General features: G+C 38.0%; 1 protein-coding gene across 17 annotated transcripts in view; it reads right to left on the bottom strand.

Moving 5' to 3' along the window:
* Positions 1–18,187, bottom strand: part of SDK1 (sidekick cell adhesion molecule 1) — a 664,468-nt gene that overhangs the window by 411,538 nt on the left and 234,743 nt on the right. For all 17 annotated transcript variants that reach the window (XM_044979056.1, XM_044979053.1, XM_044979052.1 and 14 more), the window contains one exon: positions 4,524–4,683. In XM_044979056.1, coding sequence (XP_044834991.1) covers positions 4,524–4,683 — 160 coding nt within the window. The remainder of the gene's footprint in view (positions 1–4,523; positions 4,684–18,187) is intronic.

Here is an 18,187-nt window from a genome sequence, read left to right as displayed (position 1 = left end):
ACACACACACACACACACACACACACAGAGTTATAGTCCACTGATCTGAGTTTGTTACAAGACCAGTGCATGGTAAAATGATAATTTTTGTTTTAATTTATTACAGATGTGTGCAAATCTGAATACTGAATACCATGGCAATCTGAACTTTTTGTTTCAGTTCACACGTGTCAGACATATTCTTATTCAGATTTTTTTCCAAGAGCAGAAAATAAGAAGTTTCTCACGCACCCTAGCATCTCTAATGTTCTCGAGTCCTACTCTCTGCCTTTCGATACCACCCGAGAGGTCCCAGGTCCTGCCCTCCTCCTACACTCTTCCTTCTTACCCCTTAAGTGACAGTTAGTGTTTTCTGATCCTTCTACCAGCTTCCCTGCTGCTCATACACTGCAGTCAACTTTGCTCCTGTCAATCAAAACAATTCACTCAGAGATGCTCATACTTCCTGCTGTGATTAATCATCCTATTAGATGTTTTCTTCTAAAAAAAATATTTAAAATCTCCATTTTATAAGCTAACTAACACACACCATGGAGTGTGTTCAGCACGTTTTGACATATCTGAATAGCTGGCATTCACGAAACTGTTCAACTGTAAGTGGTCCCACATAAAGTAGTATCCCTTAATGTTTAGGGGAAGTGCAAACAGAAGTAAAGTTGATGTGGAAGTAGAGACTCTGAATGGCTCCGTAAGCATTCCCTTCTTTGGGGGTAGAAGACAGATTACTGGCATTTACTATATTGAGAGAGAGAGGATACAGGGAATTCTGTTAATTATTCCCCCAAAATTATTATCCAAACCCACATGTTCTATGCAGTACAGGTTTGGGGAAAAAGCAAACTTCTTTCCTCCACAGTAAGATCCCTTGGGGGCAACAATGAAAGTTATAGAAAGAAACCCTTTCCTGGGCTTAATCAGAAGAAATTATAAATCTATTTAAGTTTATACACAGTAAGGACATTTTGATTTGTCTTTCTATACTAGACAAGAATAAATCTGGATGAAGACGTTAACAGAGCTAGTCCTAAAAGAAGTAGATAAGACTTAAGCCAAGAATACCTCTTTCTTCCAAGAACCTCAGATCCACTGAACTTTTGAGTGATTGTGGAGGAGAAATTGGAAGAGTCCAAAACACAGGCATATGGGATAGCACTGACCCCTTTTCATGTCAATAAAGTAGATAATGTAGGGAAACTTAATACTTAGGTTATTATATTCTTTAGTACAGGGAACAGGCTTTATTCCATAAATATGCTACAGTCAACTGGGTACGTAATTTGGCTGGATCTGTACTGTCTGAAAGAAGAGAAGATGTGATGCAGGCATGAGATACTGCAAAGAGATTATCCAGTGCAGGAAGCAGAGCCAAGTGATTTAACTTCAGTATTCAGATTTACCGTGTTCTACTACTGCAAGTGGTGCAGCTGCAGCTGTTTGTGTGTGTCTTGAATGCTTTGTGATGAAATGGTCATTCCAGTCTTGCCACAAACAGCACCAAAGCACTGCAGCCCTTCAAACAAAGCTGAAAGTATAAATGGAATTAAAATGGACCCATTCCATAGTGAACAACTATCTTAAGAGGCAGAAAAACAACCAGTGTTGTGAACTAAGAAACATACTCCTGAGAGTAGAGGTGAAGGAGAGATGATGAGAAAATGTTCCCTTGTGAGTTACTGTCACTTATCTGATCAATAGAGAATGGTAGCACTTCCTTCTATATGTCTACTTTGGTAGCAACTGTCTTCTGAAATAATACTCCACTGCCAGCAACTCTGTATAGTGCAAAGGTGGCCACAATGTGGCCAGCAGAGCCCTGTAATGCACATTTCTGCTCCACTACATCTTTGCAAAAGAGGTGTGGCCTACATAAGTGTGGGGACTGTACGTTCTAAAATTCCTTGCTTTGCAAGGTGCAAAGGAAACAGAAAAACAATAATGACATGGAGAAAAAAATCCAAAAAATAATCCAAGAAAGATGGAGGCATACTCGATAGGTAACAATCTTGCATTTCTAAGGATCAACAAGACTTAATAGGGCACCCTCATTTCTACTTTCTATGATTTTATAAAGAAAGAGTAAAAGGAGGGAGTAGAGAAATGGAAATAGGTGAAAGTGACAAATTTTAGATTAGCCAACTTCATTTTATTAATTGCATTTAATTTATTCTAAATGACCTAAAACCCAATTTCAAAAAAACCCAAATCTAGGAAAATAAATATGTCATATAAAGTAGTCAAGTGGCCAACATGAAGCTTGGTGTCATAGGATTTACCCGTTTGCATTGTATTACTATTTTACCAATTTGAATAAAATTACAAAAAATACAAAATCTTTTTTTTGTTGGCGGGGGGGGGAATAAAAAGAAGAAATGCTACTCATATTTTCTGTTTGGCTTTCTTTCAACATGTGCAGTTTTATATTCTAATAGCTATGTGTTCGTTACCTTGGAAACCGCTGTAGGGTGAATTTTGATTGGCTGTATTATCAGATTAATTCTTACAATTGTGGATACTGTTTAAAAATGGCGCACGTGTTTGTGCATTTTTATGGAACAGGTGCCGAGATGTCACCTCCTCCTCCTCCCCAATGTAAATGTTCAACATTTTAAAAGTTTGTTGTTCCTGTGTTATTGGAAGTGCAGAGAATATGAAAAATTATGCTGAATATTAGTAAATTATATTTTGGAAAAATCTACAAAAATGAATTATGGGCTAGTCTGTTTATGCAACTGAGTTACAAGAACAGTTATTATTGATGTGAGCAGGGATTTTTAAGGAGCAATTTTGATAGAAGCAGTGATATCAAAGTGAATATATAAACAAACAGTTATAAATAGCTGAGCCCAGGAAGAGGGAAGTGACAGACATGCCCTGAAGTCCAAGGACTTTGCTATTGATGTCACATGGAAGGCATTCACACATTATGGAGATGGGCAGTGGTATAAAACTCTAAAATTGATAGTTATCAGAATGTATGCACTGGTATTATTTCCACATACAATGCTATGAATTATTTTTGTTTACCTTGAGTATATAAATATAAGGATGCAGCTTTTTTTTAATTTCAAAATTAAGCTTCACATTCATAGAAGCGGAAACAAAAAGAGTGGTGATTTTATACTAAGGGCTTCATTCTGCGCTTTCTATAACTTTGAATGCAGTGGGGGCTTTGTCTGGCTATTGAGAAGAAGAGTCTTGGCTACTTTAAGGGATCCCCCACTTTTGGGCTGTAGAAAGGAGGATTGGAGAGCATCACCTGAGTCAGGGACTGACTGAAATGAGCTCAGGTGGGCCACTGGCCTATGTGCATGTGCGGGAGGGGTATTTCTACTCCATTCCCTGCAGACAGAGTCATCTTTCACCCTGAAGCAGCAGCACCCATCTTCCCTCCCATGTAAGCAGAAAATACACAGGTTTTATCATCTGCACTAGTTACTTGTTTCAGAGCTGGAAAGGAATTTTCCTTCACTAGCTTTTCCAGGGCAGAGTGGGCTTCCCCTGCTCCTTCCCCACAGCAGGTCAGGGGCCTGGTTGGGTTGTTGCAGTCTAGCAGATGAGAGGTGTCCAGTGCAGATACTTGTTCCCTAAGGAAGAATAGCTCCCTGATAAACCAGGGAGTTGGATTGATGGGAAGTCATCCCCCAGGGAAGCTGAGGAAGGGGAGCTGGAGCATCTAACATCTAGGAAATTGGGGAGACAACCTCCTTTCCCAAGCCCCTTTAAATCTTCATATGAGGGGAAGGCTGTGGGGTCCCAGCAATGAGTTGGGGCCAGAATAGGAGGGAGGAGGGCTGATGGCAGCACTCCCCAAACACATGGAAATGATTAAGGAAGGAATGATGACCTGCACTGAACAATTTCTTGCTACGTCATTGAGGCCAAATTAAAACCACATTCCTTGCATCTTGTTTTTCTTCCTGCTTGGCCAGGACAATAGCTCCTCCAAACTCAGTTCTCTATCAGGGGAATGTAGCTCAGTCAATATAACATATACTGTGTAAAATGGGCTCTGCTTTCAACCCCCCATACTTGGTCTCCAAAATGGAGAAGCAAGGTACTAGAGTAGCAGCTAGAGTGAAGTAAAAATGGAGAGTGAAATGAAAAGCCTTTTGTTTAATTTAAAACAGAGTTTTTTGTTGTTTTAGAAGACACTATTGTACTGGGAAAATTCCTGTTTTCAAAGGTGAGTACACTTATATAGGCATCATTTAAGAAATCCTTGAAGATGATATTGTAAGATGATATTCTCTTCTACTGCATTCCCATTTTAGGGCCTGAGTTGTAGCAAGTTATAAGCATTCTTTTAGCAAAACAGCAAGACACTTTCAAAGTTCCACTCAATTTAGTGTATATAACATCACATTTTATTTATATAATGCCATTGTTCCAATTTTCTTCATGATGCATTGCACTGCCTGTCATCATTACCACACTGTGATATTGTGACTAATAGCAAATCTCTTCTAAGTGCAATCACAAAAAATTATTGCAATTAAAACGATATTTAAAAAAAATCCATTTACTTATATTCAGTGGAGTAGGCCGTGATTTCAGTGTCATTGTGTAACCACTTAAATTCCAAGGGCCAGCTGCCTTCCGCAAGGCACGTGAGTACAAGACGGTTCCCCTCTAGATGGATCTGGGGCAAACCAGGCTCAGTCTTGAAGTATGGTGCAACGTCATCTGAAACACACAAGAGAAAAAATGTTTTCATGACTGTGAAAATGGATATCATCCTTGATTTTAGGCCACCCATATTTAGCTGATTTCCTCCTAAATTATTTAATAAAATAGGAGACTAGGCTGTCCAGTACTTAAGTATCAACCTCCTAAGCATCAACCTTCTGTATCTAGAAACATGCTACTGGTTAAAATGCTGCTTGGTTCACAAGTTAAAAACAAGTTTGGAATCCTCAGCCTAGGCTCCTCTTCATAGGTGTTTATTTACATGGCAAAAGCATTGGACAACCTGGAACATATTCTTGAGCCTCTGCTCATCAGAGGTATACAACAGAAATCTACACAGTGCCTACATCTGTGTTTAATGTGTCTGGTAGGAGCTATTAACACTAAATCCACTCGCAAAACTTTAAAAATCCATTTTGAAAAAAAAAATCAGAAAACAAAGATTGAATGGAAGTGATCATCACAGCAGGACAAGTGTCATGGCAAATGTATAATTTTGACAAAAGATCAGCTTAGAACAAAACATCTTACAAAATAGCAAGATTAATGTGTCTTTCAGTATTGTCTCTAACAATAGTATCTTAAATTATATTTTCTGTGACCAATCACAGGTTTTGAATTAGGGTGTTTTAATAACGTTCAAGGGTCAGATAGATGTAGCATGCAAACTCTTATTCTTCTGTGGATCACAATTGCTAACAATACTCCATTAGATGAAATTAGGGGTTGTTAATTCAAACATAAAAGATGCTCCTCTTTCACGTGGAAGGAAATATCCAATAGGATTACGAAACATTCTGAGCCCAAACAAACACCCACTGACATTCATGAGAGCAGGATGTGGTTTATGTAATCTAATCCCGGCTCCAGTCAAGTTAGTTCAAACTACACCTCTACCTTGATATAACGCTGTCCTCAGGAGCCAAAAAATCTTACTGCATTATAGGTGAAACCAGGTTATATTGAACTTGGTTTGATCCGCCGGAGTGCGCACCCCTCCCCCCCCCGGAGCGCTGCTTTACCGTGTTATATCCAAATTCATGTTATATCGGGTCACGTTATATGGGGTAGAGGTGTATCATCAGCTACCAAATTACCTGAAACTAGACATTACCACTACTAATAGACCATTTTGAAAAGACAGATCAAAAGAAAGCTGAATGTTCAAATTTTCTTTATCTGGATATGTCTTTTTATTTGAATTACACTAACAAAATCCATTAATGGTACTGAGCCTGTTTAGTAAACATGCAAGGCCTATTTGTGCATGGAATCTGGACTCTCTTCCTAGTTGTTTTATAGACTTCCTGTGTAACCTTGGGCAAGCCACTTAGGGGCAGAGCCTCAGTTAGTTTAGACCAGAGGTTGGCAACCTTTCAGAAGTGCTGTGCCGAGTCTTCATTTATTCACTCTAATTTAAGGTTTTGCGTGCCAGTCATACATTTTAATGTTTTTAGAAGGTCTCTTTCTATAAGTCTATAATATATAACTAAACTATTGTTGTATGTAAAGTAAATAAGGTTTTTAAAATGTTTAAGAAGTTTCATTTAAAGTTAAATTAAAATGCAAAGCCCCCAGGACTGGTGGCCAGGGGCCAGGCAACATGAGTGCCACTGAAAATCAGCTCGCGTGCCACCTTCGGCACGCATGCCATAGGTTGCCTACCCCTGGTTTAAACTGTTGTAGCTCCACTCAAGTTCCTGGAGCTATGACAATTTACACCAGGTGAAAAACTGCCTTAATCTCCCTATATGAAATCCAGGAGAATTCATTCTTTGTATCTTATTTTCCATCTGTAATTTGGGGGTAATAATTCTTCCCTTACCCACATGGGTGTTGTGAGGGCAAATTAAAAAATATAAGCTACTTAAAAACCTAAGAATATAAAAGAATTTCCGTTGATCATATAGGACGGTTCTAACATAGAAAACTAAGACAATCTTTACATTTACCACATTACACAAAATGTGGACCTGATATTGAATACAAAATGAGCCCTATTAATAGAATACATTTTACTGTCCAGATAGAGCTTTAAAGAAAAAATAAGTCAATACGGAACTGACGCTTTTTTGTCTGGCAGATTATTCAGTTAAAAATTCCATAAAATTAGGTTCCTATCACTGTTAAACTATAGCAATATTACTTTCCAGATCACAAACTTTTAATGTATAAAATCAGTAGAATATACATCAACGTTGGTTTTATGCACTAGTCAAATTCCAATTAAATTATACCAAGTTATTCAACAAGAAAGTCTACAAAATTCAGCTCCCATTGGTGTAATAGTGCATAAATACAAATATGTTGCTTTCCAGATCACAGAGTTTCAGTACAAAAAATATGAAGAGATAGAGGTTTAATCAAGTGTGAAAGCAATTTCACCTGTGTACTCAAGAAAAAAAAATAATAAAAAGAAAGACCTGAAAGGAACCCAACATACAGCTGCTGGTGAAATCAGTGGAGATGCTCATGTTAGAGCTCCTTTGAGAGGTAGGTGCTAGCAAGGCACTCTCTAAAAAAATCTCTGACTCTGCAATGTGCTTCCTTCATCCTAAAGTAATGTTTTAAACTAGACCATCAGTATTTCATCTAAATCATTAAGATATTCTGGATACTGTGTGTACTGGTATTCAGGCTTTGCAAATATATTTTGATTCAAAGGAATCCTAGATTAATTTCTGTAATTCAAATGTTCTTGATTTTGATTTTTAAAAAATAGAATGTGTTGATGCAACACAGTACTGCAGAATTTCAAAAGGTTCTATAGTAGCTTAAAGATATGATGTGGTGATATTATTAAAAATAACTCAGATGTTTTAAGGCCAGAAGGAACCATCGTGATCATCTAGTCTGACCTCCTGCACATTGCAAGCCACAGAACCTCAACCACGCACTCCTGTAATAGACCCATGATATCTGGCTGAGTTACTGAAGTCCTCAAATCATGATTTGAAGACTTCAGGTTACACAGAATCCACCATTTTCTCTAGTTTAAACTTGCAAGTGATCAGTGCCCCTTGCTGCAGAGTAAAATGAAAAAAAACCCAGGGTCTCTGCCAATCTGACGAGGGGGAAAATTCCTTTCCAATCACAAATAGGGTAATCAGTTGGACCCTGAGCATGTCAATAAGACCCACCAGGCAGACACCTGGGAAAGAATTCTCTGCAGTAATTCAGAGCCCTCCCAGTCTAGTGTCCCATCTCCAGGCAGAGGATATTGTGACACCCTGGCACCCCAATATTCACCACTGTCATGTAATTAGGATATGTTTTGTACAAGGTATGCCTTGTGAGGTATCATTCTAAAAGTCTTGATCTGCTAGACATTAATATCTTGTTGGATTGTATGTGCTACCATTGTATGTGAAGTTATACATTTGGCTATGTATGTGTTACTGAAACATGTTGTGAGGTGGAAAACACCCACAAGCAGCCTTTCAAGTACAACAGTAAAAAGACCAAACAATGTTAATGGCTTCTTGAGGAAATGCACACAAGCACAAGGATTATTCCAGGAACTGGGTACAATAGAAACCTCTCAGCGATAGCACTACACAATGGGAACCGTTTGACCCAGGTCACAGCAAAAGAGCTTTCCAGCATGTGGGAAGAAGATATAAAAGGGGGACAATGACATCATGATGGCAACTCACTCTTCCTACAACAACACATCTGGAAACACCGGAGGGGCAAGGACTGAACAGTGGGAAGTGATGGTCCCAGGCTAGAGGGATTTTTAGTCTGTGTATGAAAACCTGCCAAGGCAACTTGTGCCTTAAGAATTTGCCAGCCTATTTTTCACTCAATGTGAGAATTTCCTAATTATATCCTACCTGTCTAGTGTGTTAAACTCAGTTTGCGGTTTTATTTATTTACTAAGGTAATCTGCTTTGATCTGTTTTCTATCCCTTATAATAATTTAAAATCTGTCTTTTGTAGTTAATAGATTTGTTTTTATTTTGTCTAAAACCAGTGTGGAAATCATACTTGGGGCAGAAAGCTGTTGCATCTCTCTCTCCCCAATGAATGAGGGAGTGAATTTTGTGATCTTATCCTGTACAGTTCTCTGTGCAGCACAAGACGGTATAATGTTGGGTTTACACTCTGAAGGGAAGTGTGTGCCTCAGCAACTGGGAGGTGCCTTAGCTGAGCCTTCCCATGCAGAGCTGATCTCAGCACATGTGTGTGAAGCTGCAGCTGGGTGTGTCCCTATCTGTGTGTATGCTGGTGAAGGAGCAAGCTTGGAGAGCTTGCAACTTATCACAGCACCACAGAGTGAAAGGGAGCCCAGGCTGCTGGGTCAGGTGGGCTCAGTGGTACCCTAGTGCCAAGTGGCACCTCGGGGGAACCCGTAACAGATATTTGCTATTAGCAGTCACAGATGGGCCACGTTCCATTGTAGGCAGGCTCATCAGACAATCCCCCTCTACAAATTTATCAGCCTCAGTCTTGAAACCAGTTAGGTTTTTTACTCTCAATGCCCTTGGAAAGTTGTTCCAGAACTTCATTCTTCTGATGATTAGAAACCTTCACGTAATTTCAAACCTACACTTGTTGATGACCAATTTATATTCATTTGTTCTTGTATCCACACTGGCGCTCAACTTAAATAACTCCTCTCCCTCCCTGGTATTTATCAATCTGATAAATGTATGGAGAGTTATCATATCTCCCCTCAGCCTTCTTTTGGTTAAGTTAAAGAAACTTTTACAACAAACCTTTCTTCTGATCCTCCAGGTAGCCCTTCTCTGCACCTGTTCCAGTTTGAATTCATCTTTCTTAAACATCGGAGACTAGAATGGCACACACTATTCCAGGTGAGGCCTCACCAGTGTCTTGTATAATGGTACTAACACTTCCCTATCGCTGCTGGAAATACCTCGCCTGATGCTTCCTAGGACTGTAGTAGCCTTTCAGTCGTATGACATTGGCAGTTCATAGTCATCCTGAGATCAGCCAATACACACAGGTCTTTCTCCTCTGTGCTTCCAACTGATACAGTCCCAGCTTAAAACAAACTCTTTGTTAGCTCCAAAATGCATGACCTTACACTTTGCACTATTAAATTTCATCCCATTTCTATTACTCTATAACTTTTCTCTATATCATAAAAGCTGAGCTCCTGGAAAACAATACCAAGGTATGTAGCATTCATATGTTAGTATTACAAAAAAACTCATAGAATTAGATATATAAATTACATTTTTAGGATTAATATCACATTCTGAATTATTCCTTCTCATCATTTTTAATACTTAAAAATCCCTATTAAAAATAAACTCTATTCACTCCACTGCCATACCCAATTCTTCTGTTTGAATATAGAACTTTTATTGTGATTTTTATGTCCATTAATGGTGTGAGAGAGAATTATGGAGAAGTGCATGGATATTCCAAATTATTAAGGAGGAAAATTATATCTATCTTGGCCTTATAATGTCTAGTCAATTACACTAGATGATTTTTGAATTCAGTTACATTTTATAAAGTTTTGTTTCCTCACATTTAAAAAACTTTCAGTACTATTTCCAACCAAATTCTGTATTATTGTTCTAGACAAAAATATGTATTTATTAAGGTTTTAGACTTTTTAAAATGAAAAGTAATAATATTGTGATTAATATTAACTTGACTCGTTTGTACAATGATGCTACTGTATCTTATTTCTATGCTTTCAGATATGAATTCTTTAAAAAACAAAAAAAAACAAAAAAAAACAAATGCCAGCAACTCGGATGTCATTCATTCTTCCACCCCATTTTTTTTTGTAAATAGATATCTTGGTTGTGAGTATGTTACCAATTTGAGCCAATACTTAAGAATCAATGAAACATTATATTCTAGCAGTGCATGGGGTTTTTGTTGTTGTTGTAGTTATATTTTAATGGCAACGTTTACCCTAGATATTTAGATGTTTTAATTATAGTACATTAAATCTAGAGCTTATATTTTTCTTTTGTATATGCTTCTATTTTGCCAATAATTTAGCAATAATTTATCAATCTAATTATATTTTTCAATTTTAAATAATTTAAATATATAATCTACATAAAGGAACTAATAAAGTAAATGTCTTGCATTATCTACTTTACCACATTAACTTGGATACTTTTTGTATCTTAATTGTCAAACTGATAATAGGACATCAAAGAATGCCCCCCCATTTTTTTTATAAACTAGTTGAGCTGAGAGACCTAATGACTGTAATCTATTTCATAACCTGCCCTTTTCTTTTATTTTCCTTTCCTTTTTTAAAAAAAGAAATAATAATCCACCCCCAGATACCAGAAGAATCAATTGTACCATAAACAAGGGGTGCCACTAGCACACAAATTCTCTAAAATGTTCTTATAAAGTGACAATAAAATTTATTAAGCCACCATAATAAGCGCTATCAATCAGGTTAGAGTCCAGCTGAGAAAGGATTAGAAATCTCAGCATGAATGAAGCAATCAGCCTGAGTGGGACCTTTATTAATCACACTCTGGTTTTTAGACAGCTGAATTTCCCAGGGTGACTAACCTTTTGGTTAAAACTGCTAATCTTCCTTTCAAAACTTATTTTATATCAAACTCAAACATTTTCATTCTCCAGCCCACTGCATGAAGGACTGAAAGTTATATCTGATCAGCCAATCAATATGAAAATTATGAATCTCTTCTTGTTTTGGTAAATAGCCCCCAAACTTCATTTGCAGATAGTTTTGGGTACAACAGTAAAACTGCAAAAATTATGAAATCCACAGATTATTGCAAAGAAACTTCTCTAAGTTTTAACAGCAGAAAGATCTCAATACTTTAGCAGAATAAGTCATAGCCCACTTCCAGGTATTTTGCTTTATAATTATCATAAATTAAACTCAGCTACATAGCCATTACTAAAATAATAGTATAGTGCATTCTATGATATCATCCTTGCTGGGTTTTTTAATTATGTTTTCCCACTTCCTTGAAAATGTTCAACAATTCAATAATTCCAAATGGGTCAGTGATTAGAGCAAATAAGATTCTACAGTTTTTGTCTTATACTTGGTACAAAACATGTCAGACATATGGAATCAAATCCCATCAATTTCATTCAAGGCAAAAGAGAAAATTTCTTTCCAATATCTCTAACTTTTCTGAATGTATTGAAAGCTGTAAGTACAGAGAATCAATAATAAGGAAAAGAATACAGTAGAACCTCAGAGTTATGAACTGACCAGTCAATCACACACTTCATTTGGAACTGGAAGTACACAATCAGGTAGCAGCAGCCAAAAGGGCGGGGGGATGGAAATGCAGTATGGTGTTGTGTTAAAGGTAAAGTACTTTAAAAACAAAAGGAAAGAAGCATTTTTCTCCTTCATAGTAAAGTTTCAAAGCGATGTTAAGTCAATGTTCAGCTGTAAACTTTTGAAAGAACAACCACAACGTTTTGTTCAGAGTTCCAAACATTTCAGAGTTACAAACAGTCTCCATTCCCAAGGTATTTGTAACTCTGAGGTTCTACTGTATATAGCTGGATAAATAAATTTTAAGACTTCAGTCTAATAATAAAAAGCATTCAAGTACATATATCCATGCTTGTGGAGTTTTGCTACATAAATAAAGTGGCAGATTTTGTTTAACCAAGCTAACCACAGATGTGTAAAGAAATGGAATAAAACCATTAGTCCTATTTTTTCCTTGTGAGACTATTGAGCCATCCAGTGAGATTAATCTCCAATGAAATGGACGTCAGCAAAATAAACGGTTGCCCCAATAAGATATTTGTTCCTGTTTTTTCAGTGGTCTTTTTCAACATCCATGGTAAGAAGCAGACATGCTGGTAAAAAAATCCTCCTGTTACTTCACTCTTATGTAAGCATTTTCCCTTTCTAAAAACAAACAATTTATATAAAAGTCAGAGCAAAACTGCTGTCAAACTTTGCACCTCGCCTTATCCACAAAGATTTAAAACATCACTGCTGATACAGCCCACCAAGAGGTTTTTTTCAGATTTCAAATGTTATAATCAAGCTGGTATTGTATAAAAGTAGTCTTCAGAATTCAATCCAATTTTCTTTGAAGCTAAAATTTAATAGACCTACTGGAACGTTTTAAAAAAGAATATAGCGCAAGATATAAATTATCCTGATTCTCCAGAAAATTTACTTAAACCCTTTAAGTAATTTTATCCTCTAATCTTTTATTCCTGATTTTCTCATCAAGCATTCACCATTACTTTATCAAATTCAATTATGTAATCAGCGATCACTAAAAATTCACTACAAGAAAAAATGAAAATAAAATACCAAGCAAAGCTTCTAAAAGAAAAGGTAGCAGAAAAGCCTTGATGACTGTATTTTCTTTGAAGCCAAGTGCAGTGCCATGGAGAACTAGTCCATATTTTCACTACTGGTGTTCATTTATAGAGTATAATGATACTTATACGCCCAAAGCATGTTTTAAACAGAGTTAGATCAAGGCAGTTAAAGTGGGAGGCATTTAAATTTCAAATTGGACTATTAGGGGGAAGTTAACTGTGACTCCCATATGGCAGACCCAGAATAACCACTCTAGGAAGTATAAGTTCAGCCAGAATGAGGAAAGCTGACCCAGGAAGAAAAGAAGGATACAGACGCTAGTTAGAATGTGGGGACACAGCTGGACAAGTCAACATGACAGAGGTAGTCTCTTTATTAGTTCAATTGTTGGACAGACAGAAAAGCCCAGTCCAAAGAGGGACCCGGTCAACTCAAGGTTCAGCAGAGCTCGAAAGAAGTAAAGGAGCCCCAGGACAAGTTCCTTTAAGTCACTATTTCAGTTTCACTGCACTGAAGTTTGGTTCAGCTTCTCAAGTGAGTACTTCTGTGTTTGTATATTCCATTCAACCCTCCCTTCTATTCACAGTGCTACACAAGCAAAGTTGAACACATTCCTAAAATACATAAATTTTAATGGTATAAAACCAATTAATTAATTTCCCCCCTCACCACCAAAAAGCCAGGGTATAATTTAGAAGCAAAAGCAGCATTTATACATTCATAGCCCAGAAGCATATTTTTCCTGCACACCAAAACCTTACACATTCACATTATTTGCTTCTTTTTATATGTCTTGTTCTGGTAATCAGCGCTTCTTGACCTGACTGGAGCTTTACCTGCCTGCTGGGATTTTCAAAGCAATTTAAGATAGTTCAGTGCCAAAATCTGACTGAAATTGAAACTCCTAGCCCCTTTCTGAAGAGGTAGAAGAGGCTATAGTTATCTTGATCTCCTGGAAAGAAACCTTTCCAACTGAAGTACTAAAAGGACATAAACAAATTAAAAGAAGACAGCTGGGGCCCCAAACTAAAGACTACTGATTTGGGAAAGGCTGAGTAGTTACAATGAGAGAAAGGATAGTCCAGTAGTAAGGGTGTTAGCTTGAGACTCAGGAGATCTGAGTTCAAGTCTTTACTTTGCTGTTGGGCAACTCACTTAGATTTTCTGCACCTCAATTCTCCTTCTGTAAAATGGAAGAACAGCAATTCCCTATTTTAGGGTTGTTGCGAGGATAAATAAAAGTTAAGACTATGAGGTGCTCAGATACTGTGGTAAGTGGATCCTTATGAGTATCTTAGATAAAGGAGTGCCTTAGATCTAGAGATTCAAGGGATCTTAAGTAGGAGCTTTGTACCTGAACCAGCTCCTTTCAGGGAAATTTATCTCCAGTTCTTCTGTACAGAAATTGTCCGGCAGCATCTGACCCTCTGTATCTTATTTCTAGTGTATAAAGTGGGCCTTGATAAGGGTTGTGCTGAAGAAGCAGGGTGTGTGTAAGCTGACTTGAGCAACAAGGAAAGAAGAACACTAGAAGGCAGTCCATCCTGTTGGTTGGTGATTGGTTGTGATTCGTTACAGATGACTGACTGGATGACACAAAACTACAGCAGTTTACTTTAAGCTTACTTAAAAAAAAAAAAAAAGTTAAGAAAACCAAGTGGAACAGCATGGGGTTAACAGACTAAAAGAAAGAAAAATCTTTTCAGTGAGCTTGAAAGAAGAATGCAATAAAAAGAAATGGAATATAAATATATAAAAAGCAAGCAAGCAAAATAATGAAATTGACAAAGAAAACATTTTCATCATCGTTATTTTACATACATTTTGAAAGTATCATGCTGAATAATATCCACAGTTTTATGAATTAATCAAAATTAAACTCATAAATATTTATGGATTTTTCTTCTATGGATAATGGTCTTGATTCCACCAAGTTACACTTCTCAAACCTATAATGCTACAGAGATACCAGAAATTTTCATTTCCAGGGCCAGTACTGTCAACACTGCCAAATCTTTAACCACAGACAAGAGCAACACCCCATCAAAGACAGGTTAAAATGCTGGTGTGACATTTACTGCTGATGCTTCAGTGCACATGGCATGGAGAGAAAACAGCTTTGTACTGATTGACAGCTGAGAACTAGAACCTCCTAGGGAATCAAGACCTCTTTTTATCATGCCCTGGCTTGGGCACATCCCAAGGTTCTTTTTCTTCTTTTCAAAAGGAAATTTCCATCTCTTATCCCCTTAACTCCCCTTACCTCCACAAACACACAAAAGTTCTGGATGCAAGATTTATTCCCCTGTGCAACTGAACCTGCCTATCTTGTATGGCTTAGAAGTATGGGGAAGGTCAGGCACTGAATCTTGGGCCCTTACAGTATAGGAACCAAATTGAATGGCTTAGTTTCAGGGGCCCAGCTTTTTTTAAATTAGTCCTGTGCTTGAGTTCAAACTTTTAAAATACAATGTTGAGACACAGTAAAAGATCACCATTCACTATGTCAAAGGTACATTAGCATATTGGAGTCTCCTTAACAGTATTTCTCTGCAAGAAGGCTGTTCTAGCCAATATGTTGGCTAGTTGTGATTCAGCTTGTTTTGGCTGTAAGTGTGACAAATCTTTGAAAAGACCAATTAAATTAAACAAATGTTTTACTGCCATTCTCCAAATGTATATTTCAAAACAGATAAATCACACAGTGAATCTTTCCTTAAGATACAAGATAGTATTTTTAAAAATACTATTATGGTACTACATGATCAAAGCTTCTGTCATGGGGTGTATGTACCCCAGCTACCTAATATAGGCACTGACAGCCATTGCTGATTGGCAGCCTCACAGCGGCTGGGAGGATAGAAGGACAGGAGTGGACAGGCCTGGGTTCTCCTGATGGACCTAATATCAGATGTTTTTTCAGATCCCTGGGTACCAGAAATAGACTGTGTGATATTGCACTCCATATTCTTCACAGTGATATTATATGATTATCACATAATTATAATGCATTTTATGCAAGATGGGTCATGTAATATGTCATTGAAAAAGTTATGATTTGCTAAATATGATTATGCTATGTTGTATCATTTTTTATCTGAAGTTATGAATATTGACTATGTATCTGTATTTCAAATGTAGTTACACTGGGGTGATGCCCACTAGGCAAGATGCTTTCAGTCTAGATAGCTGGTAGGGAAGGGCCTATTTAGGGTAATGAGCCATTAGGGAAATCATTAAGTCCTAGGGGAAGCTTATCCGTCACCTGCTGAGCCTTCCTGAGAATGTACCAGACAGCCTGTAAGTAATGGCTGCTATGACTCCACAGGTTCATATGACCAGGCCATATGACTCTGGACTCCATCTTGTGGTGTCAGTGTTTTTCCACAAACTGAGTTTGGGGTAAAGGGTTCCTGGCATATGCATAAACTATATAAGGCAGAGAGTGATGTCATCTGTTGTTCTTCAGTCCACACACAAGAAGACTCCTAGAAGCAGCTGGGGAGCAGAGACTAGAATGGGGGAAGTGCTGGACCCTGGCTAAAGGGATTTCTAGCCTGTATATGAAAACCTGGGAAACCCAAGCTGCAAAGCAAAGGCAGCTTATGCCTTAAGAATCTGCAAGCCTGCTTGTACCATCACTCTAATTCATATCCAATCCATCTAGTATGTTAAGATTAGTTTGCATTTTTGTTTATTGCTAGGTAATCTGCTTTGATCAGTTTGCTATCCCTTATAACAGAGGTTGTCAAACTGGGGGTCAGGACCCCTCAGGGGGTCACAAGTTTATTACATAGAGGGTCGCAAGCTGTCAGCCTCCACTCCAAACCCCGCTTTGCCTCCAGCATTTATAATGGTGTTAAATATATAAAAAAGTGTTTTTAATTTATGAGGGGTCGCAGGCAGAGGATTGCTATGTGAAAGGGGTCACTAGTACAAAAGTTTGAGAACCACTGCCTTATAATCATTTACAAATCTTTTGTAGTTAATAAACTTGTTTTATGTTTTAATCTAACCCCCCTGTGCCTTTAAGTGAAGTGTCTGGGGAAAAATCTCAGCTCGGTTTAACAAAGTTTGTTGCCTTTCCTCTCAACATTGAGGGGGAGGTGAACTGGATAATAAATTCATACTGGTCAGGGTTTTGACCAGGGCAGGATGGTATAGCTCTGTGGTCCTAGGCTGGAAAGCTGATGGTTATTTTGGCTGTAGTCTCTGTATTGTTGGTTCATGCAGTGGCTGGTCAGAGAGCCTGTATGAATGCTGGAGGAAGTGTAGGAACAGGAGTGGGTCTGCAGCTTGCCACAGCAGCAAAGTGTGAGAAAGGAGCCTAGGCTGATGGGTCAGAGGACTCAGTGGTACCGCAGTTCCAGGTGACACCCCAGGGTGAACCCATCACTGCTGAGCTGAGTAATGGCCATGCCTCACTTGGCCAGGAGGGACACCGTTGCACTGACTCACAACTTCCCATAAAGGATGTGCCTCTAAATTCTTATTAGAGACTGAGGCCCATATTGGACCTCAAGTTAATCTGAAGTAAATCCAGAGGAACTCCATTTAAGTTAATGATGTTACTCTTCAGTTTCAGCAATGTAAATCTGCTTAGATTCTGCCTTAGATCTTCAAGTAGCTGAGTCTATGTAACACACTACACAAAGACAGGAGGATGGCTACTAGATGTCAGTACTGTGGTCTCTGTACAGACAGAAACTTCAGTGCGGATAGAAGATTTGGTTGGCGATGGTCCATGATCTCAGGATGAAGTAAAGGTTCATGGGGAAAACTACTTCTGTATCTTTAGAATATCTAGTTAGTGAAATACTAGATCAACAGATAATCAACAGGTGGACTGTGGGCCAAATCTGGACTACCAGATGCTTTTGAATGGACCCTGAAATCTTTATTTTTTTACTTTCTCTGGAATCTGACCCTTGACTATACCTTGATCAAGCACATACTCCACCTCATTTTCTTGCCAATATTCTCATCCCAAAGTACCAGGGTAAATGCCTAAATGCTGAAGATGCTGCTGCTATGGCATGGGCACCTAATAATCATACAATTGATCATGCCAACTATAATAAATGTCAAGGCTGCCAAGGTGAACCATTCAAGCAGTACAGGTTTCCTGCTGATATTTTAAAGGAAGTCATACCACTGAACTGTTGGAAGGCACTAGCTAAGCACCTGGAACCAGAGTTTGTTGAAGTGCTC

Source organism: Mauremys mutica, chromosome 11 (assembly GCF_020497125.1).
Source record: "Mauremys mutica isolate MM-2020 ecotype Southern chromosome 11, ASM2049712v1, whole genome shotgun sequence".
Taxonomy (NCBI): domain Eukaryota; kingdom Metazoa; phylum Chordata; order Testudines; family Geoemydidae; genus Mauremys; species Mauremys mutica.
The sequence above is the reverse complement of the archived record's forward strand: the minus strand, read 5'-3'. Positions and strand labels throughout refer to the sequence as shown.